Source organism: Peromyscus leucopus, chromosome 14 (genome assembly GCF_004664715.2).
Source record: "Peromyscus leucopus breed LL Stock chromosome 14, UCI_PerLeu_2.1, whole genome shotgun sequence".
Taxonomy (NCBI): Eukaryota; Metazoa; Chordata; class Mammalia; order Rodentia; family Cricetidae; genus Peromyscus; species Peromyscus leucopus.
This window is the reverse complement of record NC_051075.1, coordinates 40,233,980-40,248,033: the sequence shown is the minus strand read 5'-3', so window position 1 is coordinate 40,248,033 and position 14,054 is coordinate 40,233,980. Positions and strand designations below refer to the sequence as shown.

The following is a 14,054-nucleotide window of genomic DNA, read 5'->3' as shown; positions in this document are numbered from 1 at the left end:
GTCTCTCTCTGCATGCTGCCCGTGGGTCAGGATGTAAATGTCTCAACTCCTTCTCCAGCACCACGCCTGCTTGAGTGCCGCTGCCGCCATGCTCCCGCCACGGTAATGGACTAACTTTCTGAACCTGTAAACAAGCTCCCAATGAAATACTTCCACATTTACCTTGGTGATGGTGTCTCTTCATAGCCACAGAACATCCACTAAGGCAAATATTAAATATAAAATATTGTAAAAAAACAACTTTTAAAACAAAGTCTAGAGAGGACTTACATTCACTGAGTGGTGACTAGGTACAAAAGGAACCTAGGCCAACCTGACCAGTTTACAGGAGTCAGGATTGAAACTGCTCTGCCTTGTTCCCCGTCGACTTTGAAGGTCATGTCAGCCCCATGTGTGCTCAGTTATTCGGGTCCTCCACTTCACTCCTTCCTCCTTGGAAAGCCCTGAGCTCCAACTCCTGTCCCCAAAGTATTTCCTAGGTCCTTGACTTCCAACTACCATTTCCTGAGCTGTCCTAGGCTTCCAGTAGGAAGCAGCCCCCCACAGAAGAGCGCTGGTGTGGGGACAGGCCCAAAGCAGGTGCCTCCGGTGCTGCAGGAAGGACTCACATGTGCCCAGGCGCCATTCAGAGGAAAGCAGGGTGAGGAGGGCAGCAGACAGCCAGATGTTTGACACACAGGTCCGTAACAACCTCAACCTTTGTTTTTGGGGAAATCAGAGATGGAATCTTGACTGGAATGGATTAATAAATGATGAAATGGGGAACTGTGATCATTTTAGGATAATGCAGGGTCAAGGGAAGGCAAGGCTTGACATTATGTTAATGATTAAAACCTTCTCATTTCAAACTGCTACCTTTGGGGATAAAGCCCAATGCAGCCTGTTAATGCAATCCTTCCTTGTAAGTGACCATTACAAAGAGCTTTTAACCTCATGACAACATTTTTCTCCATGAAAAAGTTATTAATATTGTCCATCTAATAAATTCAATCAGATAAACCACCGCCAGATGTCTAAACTAGTTTAGGGTGTAACCTAAAACTCCATTTTACTACACTGTAACACCTGCAAAAATTCAACTCAGAAATTTTTTGGATTTATTAACTGAAATTAGTCCCCAAATAATCTTTTTAACACAGATGGAATAAACTGGTTCATATGCTAAGTAACTGGGCTAATAACAGACTACAATCAGCACACTTTAATAGGCTTAGCCATTTCTTTCTTTCTTTCTTTCTTTCTTTCTTTCTTTCTTTCTTTCTTTCTTTCTTTCTTTCTTTCTTTCTTTCTTTCTTTCTTTTTTAAATTCTAGTGTTTCTTGTTTTTATTTGGGGTGGGAGACAGGAGGGACACAGGGCGGGAAAGGACTGGTAATGGGCAACCACCTCCTCTTTCTTCTCAAACAGGAAGTGCTGCCACTTTGGACAGCAGGTTCACCTAAAGGGCACATCCTGGACTGTGAACTTCTGAAGATAAACGTTTGTTTCTTTTGACACATAATGTTTACCAGCATTAGGTGAGATGGGTCTGGCCGCATTTCTAAGGACAGGTAGAGGTGACTGTGTGGCTTTTACTGAGACTTGGCAGTGGGGCAGAGGACTGATCGCTGGGACAGTAACCAGACATTCCAGGGTGAGCGGAACAGCAGATGAGGCCGCAGGCAGATCTGTGCCAGGGGCTCTCTAAGTGGGCAGTGCCTCTGAGGAGGGAGACGAGAAGAGATGGGACAAAGACACGTGAATAAAGGTAGGAGGGCAGAGGCAGGATGGGAGAAGAACTGACTGCTACAGATGCAATGAAGCTTTTCCTAAGACGCCCTGGCCGGGTGACCCTAGGGACAGTGTGGCACTACCTGCTGGGGGGGCTGACTTGCTTCCTTCTAACAACTAACAAGGCAGCACGAAGCCACCGCAGAGCTCTGAGGATGCTTTCTCACACCCACCCAGGACAGACAGGCTTGTTCCAGCCCTGCCACCAATGGTGAGCTCTCCAAGGTAAACTGGGGATCCTAATGGGCTGAGCAGCTTGAAACCCCCCTCCCCCACCTTGACTTTCCTTCCAGCAATGGGAAGATTTCCTGTTCTTAGTGAAAGCCAGAAGCCCAGCATATAGCTCACATGAAACCTTCTGCATGGGGCAGTCCTAAGAAACCACCCTGATACCGTGACCCTGCCCAGGTGTCTATGGATAGGTGGCTTAGCATTTCTAAAGGTAACTACTGTCTTAGGGTCCCATGAGTTCCTGTACATTTAGTTGGAAATCTCAAGTAAGGAACACAGCCAGTTCCCATCTGAAGGGCACATGTCCATTGTCCTTTTAAGAGTCTGTAAATCATCCCTGAGCAGCAAGACAATGAAAATGAAGTTCTGATAACTTCATGGGAATTTCCTCTGACCTTCAATTTTGAGTTCATATACCTAAGACACTAGGAGCTGGTGGCCCCACTGGGTAATCAGTTGCAAGAATTGCGTAAGGAGTCAGAACTATGGGATGGCCTCTGATTGTGAAAACACCCACAATGAAGAGTACCATTTTATTTACACATAACTATTTGGAAAGATTGATAAGATTTTATTGGAGAGAGACTGGTATGGTATCTCAGTTGGTAAAGTGTTTGCCGTCCAAGCATGATGACCTGAGTTTGATACCCAGTACCCCGTAAAAAGCCAGACACGGCGGCACGGACTTCTAACTCCACTGCTGGGGAGGTGGGCACAGACGGGGCTCATCGGCTGGCCACTTAGCCCACTTGGCAAGCCCCAAGTCTCTGAGAAAGACACTGCCCAGGCTGACCTCTGCTCTCCACAAGCATGGGCAGGCACCTACACACATGTATACCCCTCTCCCAACACAAAGAACAAGATCTTACTGGTCATATTTTATTTCAAGAGCTTACGGTTTCTAAACTGAAATATATGAAAAATGATACACTGTATGGGACTGTTCACACCATGTTAAATGATAAAACAGTATGACATTTGAAAATACTAGAAAATTAACTACATTTCAAATAAATATATGTATATGTTGTTAACCATTAAAAGGATTCATTATTATTTAAAAACACTGATATGAATGTCTTTTAAATATATAATTATACACCTGTTGACTTTTAAAAAGACAAACTACTTTTCAGACATTTAACAAAGCAGTAAAAAACCATCTAATCTTGTACAAATGTCTTTAGCTACCAAAACCTATGAGAACTCATACAGCACAAATATTGGCCAACTACTTCTACCCATGTTAGGCACAGAGGAGCTGCTGTTTGAGTCATTCACACGGCTGAGAATCAGCTTTACAGACCTTAGTTTTTCTCTCAGGCATCCCTGGGGCAAGAAGAAAAGTCTAGAGAGGTCACACAACTTAGACTCTTGCTGTTTAACTAGTGCCTCCTCTGCTGTCCTCACATTGAGATGTAAAAACGGACTAACACAAATGTATAGGGAGAGGTTTGGAGGAGAAAATTGGATACCCTAAGGGTGGGTCAGCAGCTTGGACAGTGAGGTTCCTCAGAAGGAGTGGGTGAGCCTGGATACTGTAGCGCTCCTCATCATCGTTGGTGGCATAGAGCAGTTCCCATGAAAGATTGGCCCACTGGCCTCGAACAGCCTCGGCATTCAGCTTCCCGACGTGGACCAGGAGCTCCTGGAGCACCAGGACCCTCGCGGTGTAAACGCCCTGCAAGTGTGAAAGGGGAGGGAAGGTCACCGAACATAAAGCAAAACTGCCCACCACACAACAGAGACTGGCCTCTGAAGATGCGCACGAGTTGCTTAGCTTTCCAATCAAGAATCACCTCTGTTTCCTTAGCTCTCTAAATAAGTAGAAGAAAAACTTCACTTATTTACTATAACATTTCAGTTACTTAGTGTCTTCTGACTCTGATCCATCACTTCACGTGGCCTTGGCTGTAAATGTTAGTGGAGAGATCTGTTATTTTCTCATTGATGAGACAAAATACTAGACCAAACAAACAAACAAACAAAAACAAAAAAAACCAACAACAAAAAACAAACAAACAAAAAAACAAAAACAAAAACAAAAACAAAAAAACCTTAAGAAAGGAAGGGCTGGAGCTGGTGAGATGGCTCAGTGTTAAGAGCACTTCAATCGGGTTACGTCTTTATTAGAGTCTACATTCTTTACATACTATAGTAACAAATCTTTTATGAGATACGTAGTTATTTTTCCCATGCTGGTTTGTGTTTTCACTTTCTGACGGTATCTTTTGAAACACAAAATTTATTTTTTTCAGCACTGTTTTGCTTTGAGGCAGGGCCTCATAGCCCAGGCTACACTCAAATTCTGTGTTCTGTGTAGCAGAGGATGACCACAAAGTCTTGATCCTCCTGGGGATAGAATATATAAAAGCCCCCTTTTTTCTCCTCCTCTTCATAAATCTTTTTTTGCTGTATTATTTTGGTTCTTTTTCAACATTTTCAAGATTTACTTTATTTTACATGTCTAAATATTTTACCTGCATGTGCCCAAGGAGTCCAGAAGAGGGATCTGGACCCCTGGAACTGGAGTTACAGATGGCTGTGAGCCACCATGGGTGCTGGGAATTGAACCCGGGTCCTCTGAGCCATCCTGCCACCCCCTTGTTTTGTTGTTGGGGCGGGCTCTTATGTGGCCACAGATGTAGATGATGAAGTCCTCTGGAACCAGGAAGGACTCTGAAGTCTTGAGCCTTCTGCTGAGATTACACATGTGCGACATTTCAACGAATTTTATTTTTGGTTAGCTGGCTTTTGTTTTTTTTAAGACAAGGACTTGCTTTGTAGCCCAGGTTGGCCTCAAACTTGTGGTAATCTTCAGTCAGGCTCCAAGGTCCTGGATTTAGGAAGCCACTAGACCAGCAAATATAGGCCCTGTGCTCTTCTTCTGTTCGTCTGTTTTCCTTTTCTGATAGAGGGGTTCACCGAGGGTCTTGTACGAGGCAAACAATCTACGAAGGAGCCATTTCTGCACTCCTGGTTAACCCATTGACTTTCTTTCTTTCTGACACAGGCCTCACACAGTCAGGATGAACGAGAATCTGTGTCATAGCCATAGATAACCTTGAACGTCTGATCCCCTTGCCTCTACCTTCCGAGTAACTATGTTACCCTGTCTGGTTTTATGTGGTGCCGAGAGTTCGGAACCTAGGGGTCCAAGCACCCTACACAAGCACTTCAGCAACTGATCTGCATCTCTAGCCTCAAGGTTTTCCTTCAATTCTTTTCATTCTCAATTTTGATGTGTATGGATGTTTTGCTTGGATGTATATCTGTACACTATAGGCATACAGTGCCTGAGAAGACCGGAAGAGTGTGCTGCATCTCCTGGGAGTTCCAGATGGTTGAGAGCTGCCATGTGGTTGCTAGAATTGAACCTCGGACCTCTGGAAAAGCAGGCAGTGCTCTTCACTGTTGAGCTATTGCTCCATCCCTTAAACATTTTATTTTTAATGAGGTATGTCAACGTGGTTTCATTTGTTCCTCATACTTTTGTTATCATGTCTAAAAATTTATTTTCAAGTTTGAGGTTATGAAAATTATGCTCACATTTTCTCCTAAAATTTCCATGGTTTTAGCTATAACATTTATTTTATTTTATTTTATTTTATTTTATTTTATTTTATTTTATTTTATTTTATGCAATGGAGGTCAGTTATTTAATTTGGCGTTAGCTGAGATCTTTAGTAGACAGGACAGCATCTTCAAATAAGATGAATGTAAGTCCTACCCCACAGTACCTGTGAATATGACCTTTATTGGAATGGGTACTTGCCAAGGTAACTTTGCTTACAATGGGTACTTTGCAAATGTAACTAAGAATTTTGAGATGCAATCATCCTGGATTTACATGGATCATAAGCCAATGTCTGGAATCCTTATAACAGAAGGAAGCAAGAGATCACCCCAGGATACAGAAAAGAGGCCCCCTGAAGATGGAGACGGGCGTTAGAGCGAGACAGGCTGAGGAATTCGAGGAGGCAGCACAGGAGAGGTTAAGGGAAGAACTCTTCTCTAGAGCCTTCAGAGGGAGCATGGCCTCCTGACTCCCAACTTGCAGAACTGGGAGATGAGAAATTTGTTCTTTGAAGTCTGTAGGAATGGCTTTCTGTAGCAGCCATGGGAAAATGACATCCACAATCAATGCTTCTCTTAATGGAGGGCACTCCACTGTCTCAGTGCCATTTGTTGAAAACAATGCCTTTTCCATTACATGGTCTCGGAAGCCTTGTTGGAAATCAGTTGAACAGGACTATTCTTATGTCTATTTCACACACTTACATGCTACCTTTATGCAGAACCACACAGGATCAGATAGCTTTCTGGAGTATTTTGAAATTCACAGGTACAAGGTCACCAATTTTCTTTTGAAAAGATTTTCCTGGCTACTCTGAGTCTCTTGACATTCCATGAGTTCTAGAAAACCACTCTGCCAATGTTCACAACAGGCAGATGGACCTTGAATGGGGCTGTGCTAAGTCTATAGATTAATTGGAAGAGATTGCCATTTTAAACTTAAGACAACTTTTTTTTTTTTTTTTTTATGTGCATCAGTGCTTAGCCTGCATGTAGGTATGTGCACTATTTGCATGCCTACTGCCCATGGAGGTCAGAAGAGGGTACTGGGCTCTTTGGAGCTGGAGCTGCAAGTGATTGTGAGCCATGGGAGTGGTGGTGGGAATTGAACCTGGGTCCTCTAAAAGAACAGCCAGTGCTCTTAACTGCTGAGTCATCTCTGCAGTCCCAGGTATTACCATTTGAACAATACAGTTTGATCACAAATGTGGGAATTTTATAAACATGAGTAGTTTTACTTAGATTTTTAATTCCTTCTTTCCACAGTGTTTTACAGTTTTCAGAGTACATGTTTTATATTTATTACATTTCTACCTGTTTTGTTTGTTTTGGAGACAGGGTCTTACTATACCAGATAGCGTGAATTCACGGATCCTCTTGGCTTAGCCTTCTGCATGTAGAGATTCAAGGCAAGAGCTACCATGCTTGCCTTGCATTTTGTCCTTGAATTTTATTTATTCATTGTGTGTACAGACACATGTCACAACGGACACACGGAGGTCAGAGGACAACTTTCGGAAGTTGATTCTCTTTCACCACGCGGGTCCTGAAGAGGGGACTCAAGTCATGGGATTCGGTGGCAGGTGTGCCTTCACCTGCTAAGCCATGTCATTGGCCCTTCATTCTTTTTGGTGTATTATAAGTGGGATTTTGGTTTGTTCGTTGCTAGTATATGAAAATACAAAAGATTTTTATGCTGGCCAGCTTCGTATATCCTACAGTTACGCTGAGCAGTTTTAAAATGGACTCCTTCCATTCTGAACTCAGGCCACACCACCTGCAATCCTGTCCTCCTTCTGTTCTGCTCCAGATGTGTTTTTCTTTTTCCCACCTCATTACTCTGTCGTCATAGCTCAGGGTTACAGTGGATTTAGGCTAAATACAGCAGCACAGGCCTCCAGTCCTTGCAACCTGAGTGACTGAGCCAGGATGGTCACAGGGCTTGGGTTTTTATAAATCCCACAACTAGCTGGGCAAAACAGTGAGACCCTTGCTGAACGGTGGACAGAGAAAAGAGAGGGAGGAAGAGAGAGATGAATCGGGGTTTGTTCTCTCACTGTAGAGGTGGGGAGTGTGTGGTCAGGGTCAGGCTGCAGCGAGGCCGCCTTTTGCTGGCTCCTCCTTCTCTGTCTTTCATGGTACACACACAGGAGGGTCTAAGGTGGCCTTGTGTTACAAGGCCACTAGTCCCATCACACAGTACAAGATCTATAATCTCATGAAATCATAATTACTTCTTAATACACTGAGGCAAGGGTTTCAATATGAATTTGGGACAGAAACAATCAGTTCATTACACACATAAATTCCAGCACAGTATTACGATTGTAATTATATTTAATAACTAATAACCAGTTGCACATCACAGTGTATTTATACTGTGGCTAATGAATCATTTCTTTTGGGGAATACTTTAGAGCTCAACTTTTATTTGATTTTTATTTATTTTTTTCTGCTCTTGCTATATATTTTAATATCAAATTCAATTGCTAGAAAAATGTTTTTACTATGAAAGGGTATTGGATTTTGTTAATGAGTTTTTTTAATCTACTGAGATAATTATGAAACCTTTGTTTCTTATTCTATTGTTACTGTGTATGACATTAATTGGCTTTTTTATATATTAAACAAATATTATATACTAGTCTGGCACAAAAGCTATTTTTATAGGTTGCTGGATCAGTTTGCTATAATATATTGTTAAGAATTTTGCACCCATAATGATGGAGTTAGTTCTTTGCCCAATACAGCTTGCTCTGCTGATTTCTTTTGTGTAATTCGTAGACAGCACATTTCCTTCTGTTACAAGCCCCAGGGTACACTAATTACATATCGCAGGGTGTCCACACCATGGCTAATGAATCATTTCTTTAGGGGAGTTCTTCAGAACTCAACTTTCACTTGATTTTCATTTATTATTTTTTCTGATTTACCTTTCTCACAGGGCAACATTTCTGAGGTAGAGCTCTGGATCTGGAGATGTAACTACCATAGGCTCCCTGACAGACACTGTCGGAGACAACACTCTGGGGTGGCCAGAAGGAACTAAGGTTTTTTCAGCTCATCCCTTTCCATGTATAGCCTCCATCAAGTGAATAGGCAAGCAGAGTCAAGGCCCGATTCCTGGTAGTAGTGTGTGGAAGGTAAAGCCTCCTGTGAGGAGGGCTGGCCAGACAGGAACCCACTTCCTGACTGCGTCTGGAATCTGGTCTCAGCAGTTACAGTGGGAAGAGAATAAGAACATGGACGGCCCAGTCCCACTGCCTGGGGACGTGAGTGTTCTTTATTCTCTTCCCCACTGTAACTGCTGAGGCCAGATTCCAGATGTCCTTGGTGCATGAGCCGGCTGTTTGGAACCTAGGGCCTATGCTGAGACACCGGGTGTAGGGAGGAGGGGACTGGAGCACCTCAGCTGAATCTACCAGGCTGAGCTGACCCACAGGGGAGACCTTGCCTTGGAGGAGGTGGGAATGGTGGGTGAACTGGGGGGAAGCTGGGGGGTGGGAGGAGGGAGGACAGGGGAATCCGTGCCTGATGTATAAAATTAAATTATAAAATAAAATAAAAAATTAAAAAAACAAAACCAAAGAACACTCACGTCCCAGCCTCCAGGGACACTTCTCCTTTCCCTGGGAGTGGAGGAGGGCGTGCCCTGTGTCCTTAGCTGTAGCACTCTGATGGAGTTTCTGTCTCCATTAGGGGAAGGAGGTAACAGGGCTTCAGATACCTGGCTTCTTGCTATTCTTAATAATGATGTTTAGGAGACTTTTCTAAACTAATGTTTTTTTATTTGCTATACGCCTTAGGATTATAACCTTTCAAGGTAATTTTTTTAAAAAAATCATTTTTGTTGGCAGAAATATGACGAACTCTTTTTATTCTTGCCATAATGCTATGTAGACCTGAAACCCAAAATAGGCTCATTCCGTTTTTCATATTGTGTTCAATCAAGGATTTTTTTTTTTCCTCCGGGACAGGGCTTCTCTGTGTAGCTTTGGAGCTTGTCCTGGATCTCACTCTGTAGCCCAGGCTGGCCTTGAACTCACAGGGATCTGCCTGCCTCTGCCTCCCGAGTGCTGGGATCAAACGCATGTGCCACCACCGCCTGGCCCAATCAAGGATATTTTTAAATGTACTAAGAACACGTCCTAAGTGTTTTTAAAAAGTCCTCTATTTGAAGACTCTCCGAATTCTCAAAGGTTGGGTTTGATTCAAATGAAGCATATATGTTGGCAGAAGTAGTAATTTGTCACTTACAAATTAATTTCTCTTCTTGGAGTTAGCACTAAAGTGGTAAGTTTTACACTTGAACAGGGCATAAAACCCCACAAAGTATTTCATCAGCTATGCTATACAGCAGATTGCATACACTATCTTATAGATCAGCTGCTGTACGGTAATTCCACAACAGTTTCAACTGTTCCCTCTTTGGCTGGCAAAAGGAAATGAACCAGCTCTTCTGGATTACAGAGATAGCCTGACCATACAGCCCTAATTATAAATGCCTCGCAACTGTCATGACACGTTATTAACAGCTAGAATGTCACACCATTTACCAGTTCAAATAGTGTACATTTCCCAATCTTTAAGGTTTATTTATGAAAATGCCTTACCATACTAGACTCATAGCCCAGGGAAAACAAGCATGGCTTTTCTTCTAGAATTGCTTCTTTCCACTGCTCTTCGGTCACTAAACCGATGTACCAATCCCTCTCGTATTCTCTGAGGCAGTCCATCAGCTCTTTAAAGTCTTCTATTGGACCCAAACTGGCTTTATCAACCATTAGTTTCAGTGTATACCTAAAAAACGGACACCCAAACAACTTCAGAATAATTTATAATACACTAAAGATGAGAAATAATTGTTGACTATTTTTAAGACTCTGAAGTGAAACGTCTCATTTCAAGACAACTCTGGTGGTACATGTGTGACAACCCGCAGGGAAGGGGTGGCAGCACAGTGACCAGGCATCCCTGGCTCTCCAGAATGAGCTCCAGGCCAGCCTGGGATCATGTCTCAACAGCCAGCCTCCCCTAAAATCAAGTCATCCATTGCAGATAAAAACTGAGGGAAACGGGGCTGGAGATGCAGATCAGCCGCTGTGGACTGGCCTAGCATGCACAGCTAAGCCCTGGATTCGATCCTCAGCACCATGTAAACTAGGTGGTGGTGTCTCATGCCTATAACCCCAGCACTCTGGAGGAGGAGGCAGGATGTGCAGGTTTCATCCCCACACTGAGAGAAAAAAAAATCAACAAAACCCTCAACAAACAAAATGAGGGAGAAATGAAGAAATCCAATAAGTCATATTAAAAAAATCTTCTATATAGCTGGGCACTCAAAAGGCAGAGGCAGGTGGATCTCTGTGAGTTTGAGGCTAGCCTAGTCTACAGAGCAATTTCCAGGACAGCCAGGGCTATTACACAGAGATACCTTGTCTGGAAAAAAAAAAAATCCTCTACACAAACAAAATAAAAAATGTAGAAATTAAACTGTTTCCAATTAAATCATGCTATAGACCAAGCTTTTTCTTTATATTTATGAAATCAATAAAAAACTATAAATGAAAGAATCTTCTAGTGATTAAAAAAAAAAAAAAAGAACAACCTGTGTATAATCAAAATGAGTTACCTGAATGCTTTCTGAACTAGTTGGAACAGTTCTGGTTTTTCTGAGAGCCAGTCCAAGGTGCCCGAGCAGGGTAAGCCACCACTGTAGACTCTTACTATTTGACCAGGACTAGGCACCATGTTGTCTGTTCCAAATAAACCAATGTAACACGCCATCACTGTATGAACATACACGGCTTTTAAAGCTTTATCCTTTGCGATTTCTTCCAGTACACCTGACTTTTCCTCTGAGTGAAAACACTCCACCTGCCTTAGAACGAACTGATACCAGTCTTCTGGAAACAAGGGGCTTGCCTCCGTTATTCTGGAATGGGGTGTACAGTTAGACCTCCACTCTTCGGGTACACTCAGCAAGTGCGACTGTGAACAACTGAACTCCACGAGAGGGATGAAAGCCACGTCTTCTCTCTGGCCCTTGTCAACAGCAGGGAACCCCAACAACATCGTCCTGTACAGGTCATTTTGGGGGCCTGTGCTTGTGGAACGGTCATCTGCACTCTGGGAGTCTACTGACCCTGGAATGGGCAGACTGGTACCTGGTCGATCTTTGAACTGAAGTTTTTCTTTTTTGTTTTTGATAGTTGGTTCATCATCAAAAATACAATCATCAGACCAGTCGTGGAAAGTGTCTGAATTTAAACTATCCGAGTCTTCCAGGGATTTGGGGTATGGTGACGTGTTCAAGGCAGGCAGGACCACTGGTAAGGCTTCTCTGTTATTTTCAGTTCTGGGAATATTCTCCTGCAGGCTGGGCCTTTTAGAGCAGTGCTGAATAAGCACCCATACAAGCACTTTGACAAGGTCGTCTCTAAATTCCTGCAAGTTTTCATGAGAATCAATTATGCCAGTTAGGACACTCTTGGCATCAGAGTACAGTTTCACGGGCAAAACAGTACACGGCGTCAAGACATTGCCCAAGTGCTCATTGAGGAACCACGTTCTGGGGGGTTCTTGCTGAAAAGCACTTTCAAACACTTCGTCTACTCTCTGGGCTTCAGCAGTGTGGCAGGATGTCTCCTGTAGTTCTAACCCCTAAAGAGGAAAGAGAAGCACTTGGGTTCACGGCTGTCTCTTACCCAGGGAACAGAAACCAGTCTCCTGAGGGCAATGGAGTATCTCCTCACACAGATATGGAACAAGCAAAAGCAGACTCCAACCAAGTCCGGAGCAGCCCCCACTTCAACTCTGTCATCTGACACATTTGATGTCGCATAAAGAGATTACAATCAAGGCTACTTCGATTTTAAAAGAAATTACAGAAAATCCCACAAGAAGTTGGTCACTGAGTATGGCCATACTTTCATAAGACTATCGGTTGTCAAGGTTGAGTCACACATGAAAAACTGTTCAGTCAGACTTGCTTCGTGGGAGGGGAAGGAAAAGCATGACTGTAAAGTGTGTGGTGATAGTTCTGTATTTTTTCACCTTACTTTTTTTTTATGACACTAAGATAATTATTCTAATGTATGGAAGGACCATAACTTATCAAATCATTTTAATTTTTAATAACATTCATGTGATTACTGTCTGTCTCAACCAAATGCAGCATCAATTTCATAGAGCAGCTGTCTTTGGTTATGATTGTATTCCCAGTACCTACGAGGAGATGATATGCATAAGCAAGTGTTGAACGAATATGTTCTTCTATCAATTTTAGACACATTGATTACATCTTGAAGAGGACATACCAGTTCACTTTTCACTATTAGAGCTGTTAACTTATTTATGTATATTACAAAACCACGGGTACCTTTGTAGCCCATTTCTAAACCACTGTTCCACACCACACCATGGGCTACATAAGACCTCAAGAGATCTGCCGTATTCTCCAAGGTTCTTAAGATCTCAGAGGAAAGAAGTCAACTCTAGAAGGTAAGTGAGTGTGGAGAGTTCAACCCTGAGTGGGCATCTACATCACGCCCACCTCTCCCACAGCTTAAGAGGCTATCAGCAGGACAGAGCAGAGAGATTTTAGGAGCCTGCGCTGGGGGGGGGGGGGGGGGAGGGGGCCTGCTGCACACCAGTGTCTTCTGGACACGACAAAGCTGCTGTCTCCCGAATCCACAGGCTATGGTTGCCGGCCCACGACCAAGCAGTCAACGTGGACAGCATGGACAGAGGAGGGAAGGGCTCATGATGCCCCATCCCTCCCTGAGGAGCTTTCGGGAACTGATGGCTGCCAGGGGAGGGCGAATCCGCTTTCTCTGGGTGTGGCCCAGAGGTTGTCAATGCTCCAGCACGTGGCCCTACACCCATGCATGTTTAGCACACTAGCAGCACTGATTGGACTCAGAGAGTTATTAGAAAAAAAAAAAAAAAAAAAGACATGATGTTGGCTGGGGTCCTTGATGGAGGAGGGTATGCAAGGAGTTGGAGGACGGAGTGGGCGTGGCTACGATCTAAATACATTGTCTGCATGTGTGAAGTTACCAAAGGGGAAAAATAATTCTAGTAAATAGGTTGATGAAGATTAAAGTTTTGTAACCTTCAAAGTAATGCAAATGTTAGTGAGTGGTAAATCCTAAGCAGCTTGGTCACAACAACAACAACAACAACAAACCAAAAGGTTACCTATAAATATTTATGTGTGAAAAAATCAAGACCATTAAAAGGATATATGTCACTGGGTAATAGTAAACTGGAGGACTTACAAATGTAATAAAGGGAAAATGCTCATGGTAATCTTATGTACTTCAGGTGAGTCGGAATGACGGGAGGGCACTTTCAAGTATACCGCCGGACTGCACTGGCACTCAGCTCTGGCTCTGGCAGGTCCAGGGTGGAACCAGGCATTCATTCCCATTGGCAGTTAATGCACCTCGGCTGGGGACCGAGTTTTGAGCGCCA

At 43.3% G+C, this 14,054-nt stretch overlaps 1 protein-coding gene across 2 annotated transcripts in view; it reads right to left on the bottom strand.

The window, feature by feature from the left end:
• Positions 1 to 2,548: 2,548 nt before the first annotated feature.
• Pcnx4 (pecanex 4) overlaps positions 2,549 to 14,054 on the bottom strand; it is a 39,042-nt gene continuing 27,536 nt past the window's right edge. For both annotated transcript variants that reach the window (XM_028858231.2, XM_028858238.2), the window contains 3 exons: positions 11,209 to 12,239; positions 10,190 to 10,376; positions 2,549 to 3,681 (listed from right to left, as the gene is read on the bottom strand). In XM_028858231.2, the coding sequence (XP_028714064.1) occupies positions 3,430 to 3,681; positions 10,190 to 10,376; positions 11,209 to 12,239 (1,470 nt within the window). In that variant the 3' untranslated portion in view covers positions 2,549 to 3,429. The remainder of the gene's footprint in view (positions 3,682 to 10,189; positions 10,377 to 11,208; positions 12,240 to 14,054) is intronic.